Raw genomic sequence first — 22,776 nt, forward strand, 5'->3', positions numbered from 1 at the left:
CGTAAAATTATTGTTCAATAAAATCTAAAAGTATCACAGGAAGGACAAAGAAAAGTAAACTTAAAACTATTTTTCAATGCACTTGATAAAAGGATTCGTTGCTATAGCAACATATATGTTTCTTCAAGGTCAAATATCACCTGATTTCCGGTGAGATAGTTGGACTGTGTCGTTTTTTTTTTGCCTTTTGGTTGGCATCCGAAAGGGTACGGATGTAGATGACTTTCAGTAGTCTGCTATAATATTGTTGCGTTAGCCATTTCCACTTTAACTGACATTTCGTTCACTCAATTTTAGCTCAATAAGTAGATTCGAGCTCCGAGGCTGGGAGTGAGACTCAGTGAGGTTCAGGTTGAGGTTTGAAAAGCAGGATATCAATGTTCAATTTTCACTATATTTTTCAGCTTCACCAGTATTTAAAAGTGTTCTAGAGACTAGATTACGTGCAAATGGAAACAATTGAGATTCGAAATGCATTTGGCTCATCGGCGTTCCGTCACTGATGTCAATAACCCGGTTTACATAGCATATTTGACGAGGCTCTAGCTCGTTAATTTGGCCATAATTTCGATGCAGTGGTCTTCAAATATTTAGAGGGGATCATTTTGTAAATTGTTCAGCACCATTGGCATTTTTTGCAACATCACGGACGGAGATATAAGCTTGCAACAAACCCTATGTAAACGCGTCTAATGTATCATTGCTATAAATTTGTCTATTTTAGGGAGCGCCATGCGCGGCTCCAAAAGAAGACCGAGCATCAAGCCAACGGGCGGCGGTTCTCCGTGTGTGAAGAAGCCCCACTACAACGCCCCCATCCCACACAAGAGGGAAGAGTTCGCCCCGCACAGTAAACTACCGAAAGATGTCAACGATCAGGTGACAGAGGAGGTTCTGCTGTAGTGCTACGACTTCTGACGCAGGGCTCAAATAAAGCTCCGTCCTGCCGATGAGGTCGGCGACCACGAATGCATAACATTTCCCAATGGTGCGACCAAAAACGCGAAATATGAAACAAATTTTGAAGAATATCTTTGAAAAGCTACATAAATATTGGTAGGAATATTGACATAGCCTCAGCATCACTTATGCGCATCATCTAGTCAATTGTCATGGTTATTTCCACGGTACAACCTGGACACTGGACGGTGGGCTAACATACCACTGTTGTAGGATAAACTACCACCTTCCGTACACGGGAATACTACCACGCTTCCCCATCGGCGCTCGTCGGCGTTTTCTGTGCGACCACCCGTGTTAAACCAATGGGGAAGAGTGGTTGTCAAAATCGCCGACGAGCGCCGTTCATTGGTCGCCCAGATGGTCTCCTACTACGTAGTAGGTACGCGGCGTGGCGGGACGGGACGCTCACCCACCGCGCCGGCGCGCGGCCGGGTGAGACTGCCGCCGTGGGGGAAGGGACGCCGAGGGGAGGTATGGCGTCCGTCGGGTCAGCCAGGGGAGGGGTAGGGATAGGGATTGGGGCGCAAAATTTCACTCTTGTTTGTTATGGTGTATTTAGGCTGCGTTCGGACAGCCCGGTCACTGCGTGGAACTTCCACGCCGAGGAATTCAGTTTGGTCAGTGCGAAACGCTATCGCCAAACGGCCGAAAGGCGTTTTCGTGGGGAGCTCATCGGCGTAGAAACTCCACGTGGAAACTGGGCTGTCCGAACGCAGCGTTAGCGATCAAACCACTGCTTTTAATCCATGTTGTACTTAATTGCAGACTCGTGCACATTGGTGGCGCTTGATACGGGCTACGGGGCTGGGAATAGCAGCATTAGAAGGCTTAACCTTCCAGGCGGTGGGGGGGGGGCATTTTTTTGCCCCCCCCTTTAGTTTTTTCGATATATCTCGAGAACCGCTGCGCCGATCGTCACCAAACTTTCAGTACCCTCCCGGGAGTAGCTAGCGCACATGGTGACCAAAACTTTTTCCAAAGGCTATGATAGGTTGGCCGCTAATGACGTCAGAGTGACGTCATTTTTGCCATTTTCGACCCAAAAAAAGGTTTCGCGGGAAGAGCTGTCAGGCCTACAGCTTTAGAGATACAGAAAAATAAAATGATTCAGACATAAAAGATGTGGAATTAAGAGGGCTACAAAACTGCTATTTCGGTTTTTCGAATTTTTTGGATTTTGACCCCCAAAAATCAAAAAATAGATTTTTTGAAAATAATAGCCGAAAAATCCAAAAAGTTTTTTGAATTTCGAAAAAAACGGAATATATGTGATAGTCCCTACCGCCTTCTATCTACATACCAAATTTGAGATCAATACCTCTTTTTTTGGCCAAGTTATAGCGAAAAAACTGTTCAAAATTGATGACGTCAAATTTTCAAACTCAATTTTTAGCAATTCTAGACCTCGTAGCGCAAAACAAAGACCACCATTAGACTCCCCGTGACGAGCTGCATCGAATCGATACCCATTTTATGCAAAAATATCAACTTTGAAATTTGACCTTTTTTGACCTGACCTTGACCTGACCTCCACCAGAAAGTGACATAAACCGTACCTGATGGTCTTATAACCAATACCATTGAGTTGGAAATGAAAAACTGGCCATAAAACATGCATCGCACAACCTTAGTAAAGTTGGGTTCATGTGGTGACCCTTGGTGACCTTTGGTGACCTGACCTCTGACCTGACCTGGTGTGACCAGTGACCTCTAATAGCAACATATGTACTAGAAAACTGACGCCTTATCGCTGATTTTCGACAAAATGCGTTTTACTCGGTGTTATAGCACTTTCCCTAGAACCCCGTGAACGGTGAAACATTTTATCTTTGACCTGACCTGTGACGTCATCGGTGACCCCGAGGTCAATGAAATTTGGTTTCTTTCGACAAATTTGACAGGGCTATCGAACGCCGTTTGAATTTTCCGGATCCGTCCAGTAGTTTCGGAGATAGGAGGGGGGGGGGGGGGGGCAAAAAAATGCCTCCCCCCCACCGCGCGGAAGGTGGCTGGTAGGCCCACCGCCTGCCGGGTTACGTTCCTTTGCGTGTCCGACAACAAGAGCCATGGGCAGTTGGCACTGGGCAGCCGGTGCTGCGACCACAATATGAATAAAACTTTTGGTCGGCGACCACCAAACATCTTTTTTGAGCCCTGTTCTGACGTATATCGGTGTGAAGGAAAATAAGCGACGCGTAACAGTATATGCAAAAGTAGCCGTTGAATGATCAAGTTATTGTGTTTCATAGTTGACGCGTGTTTAATGGGAAAATTTTTGTCACGCCTCGACAAACATTTTTAGTGTGCGCTTTTATTCAGTATATCTAACCTTTAAATGAATTAAACGTTATCAGTTATCGTCAATTCACTAGGCCTCTCACGGTCACAAGACAGCACGGCTCCGGTAGATGTATAACCTCCCCCCCCCCCCCCCCCCTCCCGCAGACGAGTCAGTTCGTACCGGAGATGTCTCTGCGGCGCGAGCAGCCGCCGTGGCTGCAGGAGCCGCCGGTGTTCACACCGTTCGCCCGGTACGGATCGGACCGCAGTCAGCCGCCGGCCACCGAGCCGCTGTTCCGTCTACCGGCCACCGGACCGGGCCGGCGCCGTGGCGCCGTGCCGCCGCACATCGCCGAACGATGCGTCATCAAACGAAACAAGTTCACGCGACCGGCCAAGAAGGTGACTAGGGAGATGACAGGATGGCTTGAGGAAAAGGTGTGGGTGTTCCGTGTTGTGGAATGCTGCAATTCGGTCAAGGAAGTGCGTGATTGATACGTTTTCCATCGCTGCTCTTGTCCGCCGCACTCGTCTCATTGTTTCCTTGACGTCTACAGGCATAATCGTTCTTGAATATAAAGGCTTAGCTACCTTCCTGATTTGACCAGTAGTTTTGATCGGAGTGGGTCAGATGAAGTCCATGTACATATGTAGTAATGTACTGCGCTCTCATTTCCGCCGTCGCCCGTCGTTTGCTGTCAGGTGGCCACCCAGTCGTACCTGCAGTGCCGGGTGGACCGGGAACAGTTCCGCCGCCGACTGGTGGAGCTGCTCACCTCCAATGATGACGACACACTGACCAGCGGGCCGGCCTCCCGCACCGGGTCCGTCACAGAGCTGCCCGTGCCCCGTGAGTGGACCGTGGAACGATGAAATGGGGGAGAGCTGAGCTAGTGCTTAGTGATAGAGAGGGGAGTGCTTAGCGACTCCTGCGCTAAGCAGCGATGTATGATAGAAAGGCGGTTCTCCCATAAGGAAAGGCTAATAAAACGTCTAATATAGGTATCAGAACGTTAATAACGGTCGTAACCGAGTTTATCTAGAACAGAACGAAGAGCCGGCCAACATAATTGTTCAACTATCGTTCATCTATCGTCGCTGTCTAACGTCTTCTCAATTTTAGCACCGCCCCATCGTCCACCGTACAATTGATCCCACTCTCCATTTCTGCACCCACCGCATCAACTACCGTCTGTGCCCGCCAGTGTCGGAGTCTAGCAGCGCCGACCCGTCTGCCCAGGAGCGGGCGCTGCTGCGCTACTACTACTACATCCACAACGGCATCGAGACGGGCCAGGTGGCTCCCATGGCCGACCAGTGGCTGCAGCACATGGACTCGATGCTGGCCGCCAAACTCCGGGTGGGTTGAGGTCGGCTGGTAGGCTCTGCCGACTCTGCTGTGGATTACTGGGACTAGAGGGAAGTTTTTAATTCAGCAGGCGTTTAAAATGTTCTGAATTTGTGCGAAGCGTTCGTGGCAGTAGTGCGAGTTGTATGTACTTACCTACAATAATTACTGTCAGTGTCAAGTGATTTGACGACGGTCGCCGATTTCAGAGCCGGGCTGAGCCGCTGGAGAAGCTGCACATTGAGCTGACGGAGGAGTATCTGTTTGGTGTGAAGAAGGCGGTGGTCGACTACATTCTAACGGAGAGGCCGGGACAGGTAATAGCGGCGTCAGTTGCGGTGGCTATCGTTCGTTTTTTTTTTTTTTTTGCGCTCCTGCGTATCTGCCAATATTTTATGTAATTAGTCAGTTTTCCATGACGCACGGAGAATCATTATTGCAAGTGGAATTTGAAGCAGAAAAGCTGGTGCCTGCTGTATTTCTCTTCCTCACTCGCCTCTGCGCCAGGACTACGCCGAGCCGCCACCGACTCTGCCCCACCGTCTGGAGCTGCGGGTCACCCCGTCACCGTGGAGACACAGCTTCCTGCACCACCGGCGACTCATCTTCTTCAACCTGTGGTCCATCAACACGTGTCTGCTGCAGATCCTCGACCTCTGGTACAAACAGTTCAGGTGAGAAACGCCGAACGCAGACGAATGGTCAGCAGCGCTGCAGCGCGGCGGTGGGATGGGCGACGGTGAGGTAGACTGTGCCGCAGAACGTCAGTGTACGGCGGGTCAGTCTAGCCTTCAGGCGTTCGCCGCGCGGGCCGACGCTGCGCGACGTCGTCGGTGTGTCGGACTCGGTGATTTTAGTGAGGTTGTGACTGGCATCCCAGTGGGAGGGTGTGGCTGTGTGATGGTGCTCGGTCCGTACGTTGCCGGCGTGATATTTTTTATTCCGCGGAAGTTGGTGTTTTGGCGACTCAAGACAACCGTGACCAAAAGCTGGTTTGTCGATCTCAGTCCCTCGCCATCTTCGTAACTTGTAATTGACGGGTATAATATCCCAGTTTTATAGACCGTGGCGTTCCTTTCCGATGCGTTTGTGCAACTGTGCGTGTGTCCGCATGGCAGTGAGCTGCGGCTGCTGGACTCGAGTGAGCTGTACTCTGCCGAGCCAGCGCTGGAGCTCTCAGAGTTCAACCACCTGCTGGAGGAGCACATTGCGCGGACCATGGAGGCACTGGAGCACGACTGGTTTCCGGCCGTCCATCACATCCTTATGCAGGTAAGTCAGCCGCACCGTGACGGCCGGCAGTCGGGAAGGAGTGTGTTGGCTACGGGTGAGCGTTGGGGCTAAATTGACGCCTAACGGAACTGGTGATGCCAAGCTAGAATGACTTTTTCCCATTTTATTTATATTCTGGCAAATTATGAACATACTTGTGTGTGTTTTTAGGTATCGGTTGTAAGCTACCGATAAACAGTAGCAATAAGTGAACAAGAACATTTTGCCAGATCAGATGTCGTGTGAGGTGCGTAAAGGCGAGTCAATTCATTTCACAAATTCGCTCGGGGCTTGTGAGCTGCTCGCCATCGCCTGATACCCGACACCACCGACGGGCGGCACCGCCGTCGTAACGATGCGTAATATGACACCGACCGATAGACGACGCGTCGGTGACCGTCTGGCGTCGGTTGGCAGGGCGCCAAGCGAAACATGATGCCCTCGCTCAGCCAGCCGGACAAGCTAGAGACGTTCTTCAACGCGGTGGCCACGCTGATGTCGATGAACGTGCAGAACCTGCTGCTGCACACCATCTGGGAGTACACGGACATGCTGTGCAGCAGCAAGGTGAGGATCGGACTCAGTGAGACGGTTTCATGGTTTGAATGGTGGGAGTAAATGTCTGTTGATTGTACTCATACGCTGATGCATTTGTGGCGGTAATTACGTTTGAATCAAGGAAAATAATCATCTACTATGCTAGTCCGCTATTGATGTGTCTGAGTTCCTGGGTGTTTTCAGTTACTGCCGTCAATTTTAACCACTGGTAATTCTTTTAGACCATTAAGCCTTCGGTGACTCCTGCGTTTATGCAGATTCTAGCGTACCCAAAATGCTTTTCCTTCCCATCGGTGCATTAATACCAAGTTCATTATGAATGACTTTAGGCTACATTCGACGATGCATGGTGGTTGTGGCACTGGTGGCTTCCCCTACCACTTCGTGTCGCCATCAGAGCCGCAGGTTTGTGCTGCACCCGGCTCGCTCTGTAGCCGCTGACGCCGTGTTTTACCGTTAGAGCCGCGGGTTTGTGCTGCACCTGGTCCGCTCGGGCGGCGAGCTGCACTTCCAGCCAACCGTGGACGAGTTCGAGGAGCAGCTGCTGGCCGTGTTTGAACGCATCATCGCCGCCGTGCAGAAGCTGAAACGGGCAGAGACGCGCGTGTTCCTCGACTGGCCTGGACGGGCCCAGTACCTGAAGGTAAGGCTGTTCATGACCTGGTGATGGTTTGCGGATTTATCATAAAATAGTTGCAAGTTCGTCGCTGTCTCACGATACATGTCTAAAACTTAGTGGCTTGCATGTACCCTCTCCTCCAAAAGAAAAAAATATCGATGTGTTACCTAATTATGAGCAGTCAGCAAATGATCCTTTAATCGGGCGAATTGCTTAGTTTGATGGCTTTGACCATAGACATCCAATAAAGGCAGTTTGCCGTTTCACCACCTAACCGTTTTCCCCCGCCTGTCCGTCCAGCCGGTGGTTCTCCCTGAGATAGTGGAGAGTCTGAAGCAGCGGGTCCGAGCCGTGGTGGCCGAACAGTCGGTCGGACCCAAGGAGCACGCCCTCTGGTCAGTGTGGATGGCGGACTCTGTGGGAGGGTAGATACGTAACGCCATAACGGGATGACTTGGGACGTGGGTTTAGTGAGGAGGTTAGTAGCTAAGTGGAATGATTGCGATAGACGTGAGTGTGGTAGTTTGGTATCGTCGCTCCGTCACCAATCTGTTCTCTTCGTGCAAGTGGCGCAAATTGTAATTTTATGCCTTGAAAGTAAAAATGCGATAACTTCGAATAAAACGTAATATTTTTATCTTTTCGGCATATTTTAATCCCTCCTTTTATCTTATATAAATTGTAGCTAGCGTAACCAGAGCTTGTCCACAATATTTCAGTAACGCAAGGATCTCGATTTTAGACTCGATAATATTAATTACGATAGGTAATTACCACATGCGACAAACTGGCGATCCTCTGTACCCGTTCTCGGTACCACTCTACCATTTTCTCCAGGTACGAGCGGTACGAGTACCTGATCAGCGGCCAGGCCAACGCTGACGTGGAGGAGTTCCTGTCGGGTCAGCACCCATTCGAGGAGTACCAGGAGCAGGTGGTGCTCTACCACGAGCTCAGCTATGAGATCAACTGCGAGTCCGCCAAGGTGGGGATGGGGCTGGAGAGCAGCTGATCTTAATGGTAAAGGGAGGGGTTAGGGAAGTTGTGAGAGCACTGACATTGTTCTTTTAGGAACAGGAGTCTGATATTATTATGTTGTTTTCGTTATATGATGGATATTTGTATAGTTTCCCAGCTGCTGGGAAACTATACAAATACCATTTTGCCGCAAAACAATCATCAAATTTGCCTAAATCCATTCGTTTAGTTATCTCCCCTTTCGAAATTTCTCTGGTTTGCCATTACCTGGTGTCCGATGTAACAACGCCGGTTGCCGATATTTTAACAGCCATCCTCTATCTCCTTTGTTATATCTTCACTGGCATGTGCCGCCGCGGCAGGTGATCCGTCTGGGCATGTTTGAACTCCGCTGCGACACACTCACTGAGGATCTGGTATCGCTAGCCACTGGCCTGCGCGACAAGATACTGCACAACATGCTGGCTAACCACAACGCCACTAACAAAACGTGGGTCGCCCGGACATTGTCGCAGCTTTCTGCAAATGGCGCCGGATTTTAAAGTAACGCTTTGATACTGGCAGTGCTTACAAGAAATGCGATATTTTGTATAAATATCTCACATGATTAAAGAGAAATATGTAACATTTAATAAGCAATGGACTCCAATCGCAGTCTTTCTGAAATTTTCCTTTAATTTCCAATGGGATCCGAATATTTGCCCTGCATCGGTAATTACGTAACCTCTCTTTGTTCTGTGCGCCATAGACTGTCTGAAGAGTACGAGCAGATAACAGACAAGTCCCTGACGGTGCCGTCCAACACTGCCCAGCTGATGGAACTCAAGGAGTACGTGGACCAGACGGAGTCGGTGCGCATCCCGCAGATGGAGGATCAGCTCAGAACGGTACGGACCGCGGACGGGGCAGAGAGGGCCGGTATGAGTGGTCGGCTATGCGGCAGGCTTTAGGGGTGGTTTCATTTGAACTAACCGCGGCAGAGCGTATGCTCGACATCGGAATTGTATTTAATATTTGAGGTTGAAAGCGAGTTATTTTCTGGTAACTCATGAACCCTAACTACCTAATATGGCATTTATGGAGATAGAACATCTCGAAGATACCTAGCTTAATTGCATTCATGGCTTTGTCAAAAGTACTATCGTGTATCGTCTCCTCTGAGCCTTTCGCTGCAGTGCCCTGGATGTGACTCTCCCCATCATAATTTCAATCTTAGCATAAGATGGCTGACCATTGCCCTAGCATCCTATCCAACCACCCGTGTCTGCCCTCTGCAGATATTCTCGCACCTGTTGTTCCTGTCGGACTACGCCGAGTTCTCATCGGCCGACCTGCGTCACAACACAGAGACGTTCCTGTGGCACCAGCGCATACCAGCCGTGTTCGACGAAGGACGCTCCATCTACCGACAGAAGAGGGTCGAGTTCGAGGAGGCACTCAAGGTTAGAGTGCAAGGGAGCAGGGGAACTGGGAGAGGAGAACGTGAGAGCGCGTGAGTCGGGCCTTCTTGTTGTTGACACCAAATTATGCCTCCAGAACAACAGTTCGATGCTGATTGTCAAACCCAGTCCACCGCACGATATCTACCGTAACGTTGTTATCTATCATGAACTTGATCGTTGTTTTCTTGGAATTTTCTTCCTTTTTCGACTGTTGGCGTATGCATTTTTTGATACCGACTGGTCGCCAGAGTCTTCTACTGTACGCGTAGATCATCAACGCCCTTCTCTGCATCCCGCCGCTCCCTGTGCATTTCCTGACCGCCCCCCCCCCCCCCCTATCCCTTGTTTCACCACCCTTCTCCAGGTACGGCGTGAGCGTTTTCTGGAGGAGCTGGAGACATACAACAAGCAGGTGGAGGAGCTGGAAGAGCTGGGAGAGCTGCCCGAACTGCCGCGGTACCTGAAGCGCGCTCAGGGCCTGGAGGAGAAGCTACAGCAGGCGCTGGACAAGACGACGGCCATCAATGACGAGGAGGAGGCGTTCGAGTGGGAGGTCACCAACTACCCGCGTAGGAAGGAGGTGAGAAGCACGGCGAGGTGGTGCTTGTGAGATAAAAAGTAGATATAGAGAGAAAGACGGTTAAATATTCGACTGCTTTTTGTGAGGAATGATAGCAGTGTTTTACTCTGTCGCACTAATTGCCCGCATGCTTTCTGTAATACTCTGTCGACGATGTTGTTGCGTCAACGTGTTAATATATTTGCTATAATCGCCACACCATGTCTCGATCTATGTGTGTTTCAGGTGGCCGACAAGCTGAATCCCTACCTCCGCCTGTACACCAACGGGGTCGAGTTCAGCGTGAAGTACGACTCCTGGATGAGCGCGCCGGTCAGTGAACGGTCGGGGACTCGAGCTGTTGTCTGCGTTTGATAGACAGCATATGACTAAGTTTGCATGGCCACTCAAGCTTAGGTTATTTAAGAGAGAACCTCATCGTGGTCTTTGTGAACAAAGTGTTTTGTTCTGAGCATTTCGTATTTGAGTGATGCGGGGTGCGGCGATTCACTGTCTCTCTTTCAACGTTGCCTGTTCTGTGTGTGGCCAGTTGGGAGCGTACGAGCCGGAGGACATTGACCAGGAGACGGACGGATACTTCCGCAGCATCTACAAGCTGGAGAAGTCTTTCAGCAACGAGGGACCGGCACGCGACCTGCTCTTGGAGGTACGGCTACCGCTCAAACCATAAGTGTTGCCAAACATTTGAAGGCCAAATAAATGCCGGCTGTAATGTTATGTATCGTGCTTACCTGAGCAGTGAGCAAGCAATATGATTTTACTCCAACCTTACACAATATCTTTCTTCTCGTCATATCCATGATGTCATGTCCTTCCCTGCAGGTGAAATCGGCTATCGACGGATTCCGCGCCCACGTGCCTGAGGTACAGACTCTGGGAAACCCGGGCCTGCGCGACCGCCACTGGGAGAAAATCTCCGAGATTGTCGGATTCCCGATCAAGGCTGATTCGGAGACCACACTGGCAAAGATCATAGACCTCAATCTCACCGACTACATCAGGTCGGTCACACCGTTCCGTGCTTAATCTATCCTCAGGATACTGAAATCCTTCTCCTCCACGCCGCAACCCCCCTCCGGGCTGGACAGGCAACTTTATCTCATACGGGCTGCTTCCTTGGAGCGGCACCGCTGCTCCCGAGGGAGCGCACCCCGTAGCCGGGTGCAGTGAGTACCTTGGGGCTGGGTGGCCTGTCCTCTGGACGGGCTCAGCCCCGGCGACTCACTAGGATGCCTGCCCAGACCAATGTCTCCCCTTATATCCTATTATCCTCCCGGCTCTGAAATGGTCTCATTGGACCGAAAGGGCCTAACCCAACAAACAAAAACAAAAAATCAGGTCGGTACGGGCGATGCTGTATTGTGAGAGAAGTTCAGGCTGTCGTAGGAGCTTGTCGATCGATAATTCTGGTGAACGACCGCAGTGTGACGTATTTTTAAGACGAAGGGGATAGAGATTATTAGCGTTACTACCTCTCAGTCGGTATCTGTATTTGTTACTCTCGTTTGGCGATATTTGCCGATGTTTAAACACGTTTTGTATCTCCTGATTTTGACAGCAAGTTTGAGAGCATCAGCGAGTCAGCTACCAAGGAGTACAATCTCGAAAGAGCCATGGACAAGATGAGGGCCGAATGGAAGGACATGGAGTTCAACATTGTCCCCTACAGGTAAATACTTCACCTGTCCTGGAAGAGACGTCCTCTCGGCGAAAATAAAGGATTGGAAGCAGATAAAGTTCGATGATTCCATGTCAAGTCTGTCACCTATCCTTTAGATGAAGTGTCTGATCTTCCCGAAAATGTCGCAAATGGCGAGAATCACCTGTATTAAATGTATACCCCTCACTCTACCGACAGGGAGTCTGGGACGTCGATCCTGTCGTCGCTGGACGAGATCCAGCTGATGCTGGACGACCACCTGGTGAAAACGCAGACGATGCGTGGCTCGCCCTTCATCAAACCGTTCGAGGAACAGATCTGCGAGTGGGAGAAGACGCTCACTAATCTGCAGGTCGGTAAAAAGGACACCGGTTAGTTCTTTGCCACTCGCATAGGCTGATAAAACTGCTGTCTCTTTGTATAAATCGAATTTCGATTGACTTACTCACATGCTTGTGAGTGTAATAACTCTACGCGTAAGTCATGTACCTAGTTTTCTACGGACCTTTAGATCGCGTTTTCCGTGACATTCAAGAGTCCTTCGAGTGGTCCGCTAATCTCCATCTTCACATGTGTTCATTTTGATCCTACCTGGCCGCTAACCGCCCGCCCCCGCCCCCGGTCCGACCTGCAGGAGATCCTGGACGAGTGGCTCAAGGTGCAGATCACCTGGCTGTACCTGGAGCCCATCTTCTCCAGCCCCGACATCATGTCCCAGATGCCCGAGGAAGGACGACGCTTCACCACCGTCGATAAGGTATGTGTGCTTAATTGCTCAATGACCTTTATTACATCGCACACGTTTTGGGTTATGTGTATTAATTACCGTCATATTACGCCGAGTGTATGGCGTGTGAGACGGTCGTTTTTAGACGAAGTGCTGACGTTATGCAGTTCATCATACACTCAAGAATCGTGATCAATACGGTCGAATCACGCACTGAAAATTATACAGCTGGACTCAACGTATGACGTACTTATTATCCTGAAAGTCGCCGTGGAGGCCAGCTGCACTTTTTCGTGAAACGCCTCGCCGCGATATGGCCGGATACCCCGCTATGCCTCGGACTTATGTGATGTCTAACGTTTCTTCTGCGTCCCCTCCCCGTTCAGAACTGGCGCGATATCATGAAGGCCGCCCTGGTGGACACGCATGTTCTTGCCGTCATCGACGTGGAAAAGATGTTGGAAAGGCTGAAGAAATCCAACGAGCTGCTGGAGCTGATCCTCAAGGGCCTGAACGACTACCTGGAGAAGAAGCGGCTGTACTTCCCCCGGTTCTTCTTCCTGTCCAACGACGAGCTGCTGGAGATCCTGTCCGAGACCAAGGACCCCACTCGGTCAGTGACGGGGCGGGGACGACTAAAACCGTCCTGTTGAGGAACATTACGCGGAGGTGGCGGGATACTAGTTGATATTGAGTTTTCCATGATTTTAAATCGAGTGCAGGACGTTATTTTGCACTGAGTGGCTTGCGGGGCATCTCGTTTCTGCGCTTCCCCTGCACTCTAAACTATCCTTCCCACTCTCATTTCCCAGGGTGCAGCCGCACCTGAAGAAGTGTTTCGAGGGTATCGCCTCCCTGACGTTCACCGAGACGCTGGACGTGACACACATGAAGTCGAGCGAGGGCGAGGTCATCAAACTGCTCGAGGAGATATCGACAGCCCGCGCCCGCGGCCAAGTGGAAAAGTGGCTGCTCGAGCTCGAGTCGTTGATGAAGAGCAGTCTGCAGCACGTAAGTCGTTGGCGATAGTGATTCAAGGGAGAGAGCAATCATGGATAACAGAGTGAAGGGAATCGGGTGGGACATGATAAATGAGTGAGAGGGGAGGTAGAATGAGCGGAGTTGGAAACGGGAAGGTGAATATGAGCGATGTGCGTCGCGACGGTGAAAACGTTGCAGCTGAAGGGTCATTTGCATATGCATAAGACCTCGGGGAGCTTCGTAAACACTGCAGATGATTGATCACCGGCCTAGTCTACTGTTCTTATTGCAGGAGGTGGAGCTGGGCATGGACTCGTACGCCGGGGACGTCAGGGAGCACTGGGTGCTCTCCTGGCCCGGGCAGATTGTGCTCTGCGTGTCACAGACATACTGGACCGCCGACGTGCACAAGTCCATCAGGTTGGTGCGGGCGATGTTTTAAATTGTAGTCGCTTATTTGTAGATATGATTAATTATTATTTATTGTTGAACACTGGCCAGGCTGTGCTTGCCGTAGTCTAATCTCAGGGTGGTAATGGGCTGTAGGCATGAAGACTAACGTTTCAAGTGAAGGTTCATCGCGTTAAATTATGCTTGCAGTGATGTACATGTAAGCTATGACTGAGGTTTATCACGCCACAATTATTATATGTATGCTTCACTTTGACCGCTCTTTTTTATAGATCTGGGAAGAAGGCGATGGACGCCTACCTGAAGCAGAACAATGACCAGATTTCCAAGATCGTGGAGCTAGTGCGGGGAAAACTGTCCCGACAGAACCGAACCACGCTCGGTCAGTCTCCAGGAGATGAGCTGCAATGGTGCTGGGATTATCTGACAAACGTGATGCCTGCCATAAAGGGAGACTATAGAATTTACCAAAGTCGCTAAGCCTGACTAAATTTCTAGATCTAGGAGTCAGATGTTGCAATAATGGAACTGACCGGCCGTGAGAGCTAGGCTAGAGGCTTGGCAAACTCTAGAGTCGTTGGCCTTGCGAGTCGTTTGCCTTCCTTATTTAGTTCTGAAGTGTACAACTCCTTGCTTTTGTCCGTCACAACAACGGCTGGGTTTTAGTCATTTCCCATCTCAAGCCTCGATGAGCAGTTTCGCCAGAACGAAGCCACTCTTACTGTCCTGACCTGTATCTAACTTAACGTGCCCATTTGTCCACCTCCAGGCGCTCTGGTGGTGCTGGACGTCCACGCCAAGGACGTGTTGGCCTCACTGATCAACAGCAAGGTGGAGTCGGAGAACGACTTCGCCTGGCTGGCGCAGACACGCTACTACTGGGAGGTGAGGACCATTCATTAGGCTGGAACGTTCAGGACCGGGGATAATGACTTCGCCTGGCTAGCGCAGAGTACGGGCTACTACTAGGAGGTGAGGTCAATTACAGGCCGGAACGGCGAGGAACTGGCAGAACGATTCGCCTGGCTGACAGAGACGCGTTACTGCTGAGAGGGCGTGAAGTGCGCGGGCTGTGACGCTAAGCACCTGGGAGGATGAGTGTGATATGCAGTATTATTCCAAATGGTGCAAAAAAAAAAAATAAGTCACTGAGATAACGATGAAAAGGCGACACTCTGGAACGCGTCCTCGAATCGTTCAGTTAATGTGCTGGCACGTAAAGATCCACAAAGCTAGGATGCATTTTTATAGCCTGGCAGTCAGCTGTTCCCCATTCCCTGTCACGCGTCTCGATCCTGCCACGGCGTCATGTTTTGACATCACCGTCTGCCGCCTGGCCCCGCAGGAGAAGCGGCTGGCGACACGTATGATCAACTCGACCCTGATGTACGGCTATGAGTACCTGGGCAACACGCCGCGCCTGGTGATCACCCCACTGACGGACAGATGCTACCGGACACTGTTTGGCGCGCTGCACCTTCATCTGGGTCAGTGGGGTGGTCAGCGCGGCGGGCTGAGGGTGGGATAGGTCACCGCGACTGGGTGCCAGGTCAGGACGTGGTATGTGCAGCAACTGCCTCTGGTGTATTTGGTCACTTGGGCTGGGTGAGGCAGCGTGCGGCTGAGATACCTGCGGCTTTAAGAAGAAATGTGGAGCATGCTCGTGTGTGAAATCAACATGTCATGTGTGCACTTCCGCCTAAATTGGGCGTAAAAAGGTGTAACTGTCAAACGTTTAGCACGTCAGCTGTTCTTTTTTTACATTTCCTCATTCCTCATCCTCATTCCGTCCATATTCCTGGTCTCTGCGAGAGTGACTACTCTGATGCCTTGCTAGTTGCTCGACGAGAAAGGTTAAATCGCAGTTACTAACCCCACTGCACTAAACCGCCACCGATACTTTACCGTCACAACTGACGCCGTGTGGTCAGGCGGTGCGCCCGAGGGTCCGGCTGGTACCGGTAAGACGGAAACCACCAAGGACCTGGCCAAGGCCGTCGCCAAGCAGTGCGTCGTCTTCAACTGCTCCGACGGACTCGACTACATCGCGCTCGGAAAGTTCTTCAAGGTCGGTCACATTAAATGTTGCTCGAGACGCATTAATGAAATTGATAAAGGCTTGTATTAGCTGTACACTCCAATTATTCGATTTCGCTTTCTTTTCCTTAAGCGTTTGGGCAAAAAGGTTTTATTGGTTTTGATTCTTTCGTGTTCTTCAACGCTCTTGCATTTTGCTTGAATGTAATTTGCTTTCATGTCAGCATCCTATAGACAGCTGCCAGGCTGGCGCACGGTATCCTGCACCACCCTTTCCTCTCTCTTCTGTCTCTCTGTCCCTCCCCTTCCTGAGTTTGACCTCCGTGCTCCCACCCATGTGTATGTATGTATATGTTAGAGGGAGTTTGAGAAATCCGTGAGTTTGCAAACTCCCTAGTGAGTTTGCAAACTCCCTGACCCATCAGTGAGTTTGCAAACTCACTAGGGAGTTTACAAATTCACTAGGGAGTTTGCAAACTCACTGACCGGTCAGGGAGTTTGAGAAATTTCAGAGTGATTGGGCCAAATAAAAACAAGTGTGCAGCATGTGGGTGGCATACGTGCCGTCTGTGATGTTAAAACAAAGGAGGCTAGCTCTAAGGCCTCGCACGCTGACAAAAAGCTTTTAGATCATATGCACACCATAAATACCTTTTTTATTTTAAACTGCTCAGTGATTTACCCATGCATGTACCGCCGCTTTATTTAGTTACCTACATTTATTTAGTTCACGTCCCAATTAGACCCGTTCCACTCAAGTGTGGCTATTCCAGAGTCAGGCTAAATATATCAAAGTAGAAACAGCTCACTGTTGGTCACTTATGCTAAAGTACAGGCACACGCATCAATTCACGCCCATTCCCACTCCGCCATAGACGTGTCATCGAGAGCCGGCGCCGCTGGCAGCCAGCCCAGCTGCGACTGGCGCACGCTGCTTGTTTGTTTTTGTTTTGTTGGGTTAGGCCCTTTCGGTCTGACAAGACCATTTCAGAGTCGGACGAATGATAGGAATTATAGGGGGAGACATTGGTCTGGGCAGACACCCTATATGCAGAGTCGCCGGGGCTGAGCCCGTCCGAATTGACAGACCGACCAGCCCCCCCCCCCCCCAAGCACTCTTTGCACCCGGCTACGGGGTGCGCTCCCTCGGGAGCAGCGGTGCCGCTCCAAGGGAGCAGCCGGCATGAGATAAAGGTGCCTGTCCAGCCCGGAGTGGGGGTTTCGGCGTGGACGAGAAGGATTTCAGTATCCTGATTCCTGAGGATGGAAACGACGGAACGGAGGAGCACGTTGCTCCGAACCTCCCCTTTACATAGCCGCGAGTAGCATTTTTTTCGGTAAAACAATGAAGGATCTGTAAGCTTTTTGTCAGCGTGCGACGGTTATATAGGCCGTACCACTAGTCGCTTTTGTTTTAACATCACGGCCGGCACGTATGCCACCCTCATCTTACACATTTGATTTTATTTGGCCCAATCGCTCTGGAATTTCTCAAACTCCCTGACCGGTCAGTGAGTTTGCAAACTCCCTAGTGAATTTGCAAACTCCCTAGTGAGTTTGCAAAGTCACTGATGGGTCAGGGAGTTTGCAAACTCACTAGGGAGTTTGCAAACTCACGGATTTCTCAAACTCCCTGTAACATATATATGTATGTATGTATTACAATCATGGACAATCCACACGGGGCGTGGCGATTACAGTCCAGAGTCTGAGTCGGGTTGGAACAAAAACATGTAGGGGTTAGAGTACAGACATAACGATTTAATCACAGGACACTCACCATTCTTTCCGTCAGGGTCTGGCGTCGTGCGGCGCCTGGTCGTGTTTCGATGAGTTCAACCGGATCGACCTGGAGGTGCTGTCGGTGGTGGCCCAGCAGATCCTCACCATCTCACGGGCTATCAGCGCCGGCGCCGACATGCTGCTGTTCGAGGGCTCTGAGCTGCACCTGGACCCCACCTGCGCCGTGTTCATCACAATGAACCCCGGATACGCCGGCAGGTCGGAGCTGCCCGATAACCTGAAGGTAAATAGCCACGTTCGTTTGGGGATCGGCATCGATGGAATGGAATTTGTAAATTATAATTTCAAAGACTTTTCTTTATGCTGATTATGAATTTAAGAACGGACGCTAGCAAATTTCTACATTTGACATTTCACGCCTTTTGCGGACCTTGTACTTTTACCGATCCGGGATTGTGTTTCACGGTAAATGGCTACTTTGAATAATGACAATGCGTTACCTGTTGCCCCACATTTGTTTAAAATCGTCTGTCTTGCCCCAGGCGCTGTTCCGCTCCGTGGCCATGATGGTGCCGGACTACGCCATGATTGCCGAGATCGTGCTATACTCGTGCGGGTTCGTTAACGCCCGGCCGCTGGCCACCAAGATTGTGGCTACTTACCGGCTGTGCTCGGAGCAGCTCTCGTCACAGCCCCACTACGATTACGGTGAGGACGGTGGGGTCGGCCGATGGCTATGGCTTGAAGGAGGACGTGATGGCGCTGGATGACGTCCGAGATTCAAGCTGCATCCCGATGTTGGTAGAATCTGTTTGGGATTTATGTCGGTCTTATATTCAGAACAGACTTATCAAGTCTACATATTCGGCACGTATTGTGCGGATGGCTAAGCATATGTCTGAGAACACACGCGAGTTATGTTCATGAGTATTTGCTACCCAGTACCCATGACTCATTATACACGAAGACACACTAAATGACTGGCAGCTCCTAACGTACTGCGTCCTCCGTGGCCCAGGTATGCGAGCGGTCAAATCTGTGCTGACGGCGGCCGGTAACCTGAAGCTCAAGTTCCCCGAGGAATCTGAGGACATCTTGATCTTGCGCTCTATCACCGACGTCAACCTGCCCAAGTTCCTGACGCAGGATCTGGGCCTGTTTGCGGTGAGTGAACTCTCGAGTCCTAGAGGGCCCGTAGGATTGTCCACGACTCCACGCCGCCTTTTTTAATCTGCGCTGCGTAGTTACCATTTCCCCTGACAATTGCGAATTATTCTCTGTATGCTTCATCCAAAGAAATTGGCAAGCAGTCAGAATATATCGCATTTGTTACAGACATGTCCAAAAATAAGTAATAATTCGCTATAGTCCCAAACCATTTCAACCGGAGTTGAGCTGCTATGTAAATATCATGCATCGTCTCCATTGTCCACAGGGTATCACGTCTGACCTGTTCCCCGGTATCAAACTACCGGAGACCGACTACACGACGTTCAACGCCGCCGTCCGAGAGAGCTGTGAGGAGGCCAACCTCCAGTGCACCGACTACTTCCTCGAGAAAATACAACAGGTCAGAGGCGCAGAGTCGGCTGGGGCGGCCAGAGAGCAGAGCGATTTGGGAAGCGGCGTGAATTTGATAGCCAATACCAGGTTACCCATTGTTGTTCACATTTTCTCGACGTTTTTCGAGCTTATATTGTCGCATTATGCTCGTTTTTAGTTTTTAGCGTCAGTAATTTACTCTCATTGGTCTCATATCACTTATACATATATTTTGTGTTTCTAACTCAACGGTGCATGACTGTCAGCCGTGCGACTGCTTGTTAGGTACCTAAGCGCAGTTTCAGCTATGATCACTCCTATTTCGCTTCCAGATATACGAAATGATGATCGTGCGCCATGGATTCATGATCACGGGTATGCCGTTCGGCGGCAAGACGTGCGCCTACCGGATGCTGGCCGAGGCGCTCGCTAAGCTGCATGAACGGGTGAGTGGGCCGACCAGGGGCCTCGGGGTGCTCCGGGACTCCGAGTCGGGGTCGGGTGCGGGGGGGGGAGGGGCGTGGAGTCAGGAGGGAGCCCCAGTTGTTGGATGCATGTCAGACATTCGTAAACGAGGTCTCTAGCATTTGCAGTTGATGCATGCTTACATAACGAGATTAAATATAGGACAGTGAAATGCTAGGGACATTCTGTGGGAGTGGTTCTATGGAAAGTTGGCGCCGTATTTGCGACCTTTGTCGCGCGGTGTCCCGATTACGTTTGTGGCTAATGCATACCTTGTTTGTTACTAGCAGTGACGTGTTAAACACGAGGCGTGTTGAATTGCGATCGATGACTTAGTCTGACCTCTTAACACGGACTTAATCTGGTCACAGACCGTTGGATGACATGTGTTTATTTTTCCATTAGCCTAATCTCTGTCAACCTGACCTCTGACCTAATCCTCCTTATCTGATCGCTGACCCCTGACCTATTCGACCCGGCGTTCGAGATCTGACCCGACTTCTGATCTCTGACCCGACTTCTGACCTCTGACCCGACTTCTGACCTCTGACTCTGACCCTGATCTGACCCGAACCTGACCCTGACCCTGACCCTGACCCTGACCTCTGACCCTGACCTTGACCCCCACAGGAGGAGATGGACGAGAACTCTGTCCAGATCACCGTCATCAACCCCAAGTCAATCACCATGGGTCAGCTGTACGGGCAGTTTGATCCGGCCTCGCACGAGTGGACCGACGGCGTTCTGGCCGTCAGCTACCGGGCCTTCGCGGTGGATCCCAGTCCCGACAGGTAGAGTGGAGAGAGAGAGAGAGAGAGAGAGAGAGAGAGAGAGAGAGAGAGAGAGGAGAGAGAGAGAGAGAGAGAGAGAGAGAGAGAGAGAGAGAGAGAGAGAGAGAGAGAGAAAGAAAGAGAGGAAAAGGTAGCTAGGAAGTGAGAGAAAGATACTAAGGGGAGAATTACGTTGAAACGTTCATGGTGCGATACAACCAGCTAGTTTTCGGAGGAATGCATTGCATGAATGCGTGTCTACAGTGGTTCTGTTTGGTCTCCATGCAAAGCTGCCCGACAGTTACTTTTTTGTTTTGTTGGGTTAGGCCCTTTCGGTCCAATGATTTCGGTCCATTTCAGAGCCGGGAGGATGATAGGAAATAGGGGGAGACATTGGTCTGGGCAGGCACCCTAGTGAGTCGCCGGGGCTGAGCCCGTCCAGAGGACAGGCCACCCAGCCCCAAGACACTGACTGCACCCGGTTACGGGGTGCGCTCCCTCGGGAGCAGCGGTGCCGCTCCAAGGGAGCAGCCCGCATGAGATAAAGTTGCCTGTCCACCCGGAGGGTGGGTTGCGGGGTGAGGAGAAGGATTTCAGTATCCTGAGCACGGAACGGTGCCCGACAGTTATAATTGGCGATTAACTTTATTAGTGGCAGAGCTGTGATTTATTTTCTCGTAAACACCGTATTAGCCCTGACATGCGTTCGTCCCATTTGTTGTTGTGAATTTTCTAAGACCCCTTTTATTCGGGCTAGTCGTAGTTCGGCATATACCTCTGAAGTTGTTAACTTCCATCCAAATTTGACTGAGCACGCTATGGGCTGTTGTGGAGTGGCTGTTATATAACTCGTAGCGTTCTTTCCACGATGGCGACGCTCGTATCGTCAGCTGGATACAAAATGTCTCCTGAACCTGCGACCAACGATGATTTATTCTCTGTACTCTATAGTTTGGTGTATGTCAATAATTTCGCGCATGAAATAATCTATGCATGGACAGGGACACTTATTTGGCGGACGTATATCACCGGTTAGCGTTTAGTCGCTAACACAATTTTACACTCTACTTACTGTTCCTGGCTTGTCATCAGAAAGTGGCTCATGTTCGACGGACCCGTGGATGCCATATGGATCGAGAACATGAACACCGTGCTCGACGACAACAAGAAGCTGTGTCTGATGTCGGGAGAGATTATCCAGCTGTCGCCGACCACAAACCTCATATTTGAGCCCATGGATCTGGAGGCGGCGTCACCGGCCACGGTGAGTTGATGGTGGCGGCGAGACGGTGGTGGCAGTCTTGTGATGGTGGGATGGCATGTCTGTCAAGTTGATTGAAGAGGAGAGGGCTGGTGGCTCCATATTTAGATCTACACGTGCGGTTTGTTACGGTGAAACCATTTACGACGCTGTTCGTTACTCTGTAGCAGTGGCGTTCCTAAGGGCGGCATCATCCTTGTATTTAACCAATCTTTCAACTCTACTGTGACTGTTTCCAACGGAATGTTTCGTCGCTTCATCAGATGTGTGCTTCCCATTTCCCCTTTCAACGCTACCTCTCTTCTAATCATGCTCTTTTAAGTTTAACTGCTCCAAACTGGTGCACCTTCTGACGACCTTAACTGTGGCACTTCGCTTTTCTGAACACCCATCGTAATCCCGCCGTCCGCCTGTCCGTCCACCACAGGTGTCCCGTTGCGGTATGATCTACTTGGAGCCCAACACGCTCGGCTGGCGGCCCCACCTGACCTCGTGGATGGCCACCCTGCCTCCCACGCTGAACGAACAGCACCGCACCATCATCGAGGATATGTTCGAGTACTTTGTGCCGCCGCTGCTAAACTTTGTCCGACGTGCCGGCATCAAGGTGGGAAGACTGTCTTCACCGAACGCATGTGACTGGTGGGAGTGAGTGAGTGAGTGAGTGAGTGAGTGAGTGAGTGAGTGAGTGAGTGAGAGGGAGATGGAGAAAGAGGGGCAGAAAAGGAAGTAAGAGACAAAAAGATAGGGAAGTGGCAAGGGAAGAGAGGAATGAACGAGAAAGGGAAGGATGGACGAGAAAGAAGGAAATGAGAACGAGCTGAAAGAAAATGTGGAGGTAAAAAGGATGAGACATGCCCATGCCCGGGTCTGGAAGGGATAAGTGACAGAACTAAGAGGGGTGAGAAATGGGACGACAATTGAGGTATAGGCAGCCGGTCATCATGAAATCAAACGACTCTCAGGTCGGGTACGCGATAAACTTTATTCCCGCCAGCTGAAAACGGCAGGGGATCATGCAATGGCGCAGTGCGTATGAAAGTTATACGCGCCGGGTTCAAGCGGATCTCTTAAACCCGGCAGTTGCTGGGGTATTTCGGCACCCACCGTTTGCTGGGGGGGGGGGGGGCGTTAAACGC

The 22,776-nt window shown here is 50.7% G+C and overlaps 1 protein-coding gene across 1 annotated transcript; it reads left to right on the plus strand.

Moving 5' to 3' along the window:
- Positions 1–183: 183 nt before the first annotated feature.
- On the plus strand, positions 184–22,289 carry LOC122367602 (dynein axonemal heavy chain 7-like). The gene is made up of 37 exons (XM_043340863.1): positions 184–206; positions 725–879; positions 3,409–3,645; positions 3,946–4,093; positions 4,449–4,603; positions 4,801–4,908; positions 5,099–5,265; positions 5,710–5,863; positions 6,281–6,430; positions 6,882–7,064; positions 7,341–7,435; positions 7,878–8,025; positions 8,381–8,508; positions 8,767–8,905; positions 9,296–9,460; positions 9,825–10,040; positions 10,266–10,352; positions 10,570–10,686; positions 10,863–11,041; positions 11,599–11,709; positions 11,899–12,052; positions 12,335–12,457; positions 12,814–13,040; positions 13,240–13,438; positions 13,701–13,828; positions 14,092–14,201; positions 14,589–14,704; positions 15,165–15,306; positions 15,751–15,887; positions 17,652–17,882; positions 18,142–18,307; positions 18,618–18,763; positions 19,035–19,169; positions 19,474–19,587; positions 20,237–20,397; positions 21,469–21,640; positions 22,065–22,289. Exons 2-37 carry the CDS (start codon positions 733–735, stop codon positions 22,287–22,289), a joined length of 5,520 nt encoding a protein of 1,839 aa, XP_043196798.1. The 5' UTR covers positions 184–206; positions 725–732.
- Positions 22,290–22,776: the final 487 nt, after the last annotated feature.

This window comes from Amphibalanus amphitrite, unplaced genomic scaffold, assembly GCF_019059575.1.
Source record: "Amphibalanus amphitrite isolate SeventyFive unplaced genomic scaffold, NRLGWU_Aamphi_draft 000881F_arrow, whole genome shotgun sequence".
NCBI lineage: Eukaryota > Metazoa > Arthropoda > Thecostraca > Balanomorpha > Balanidae > Amphibalanus > Amphibalanus amphitrite.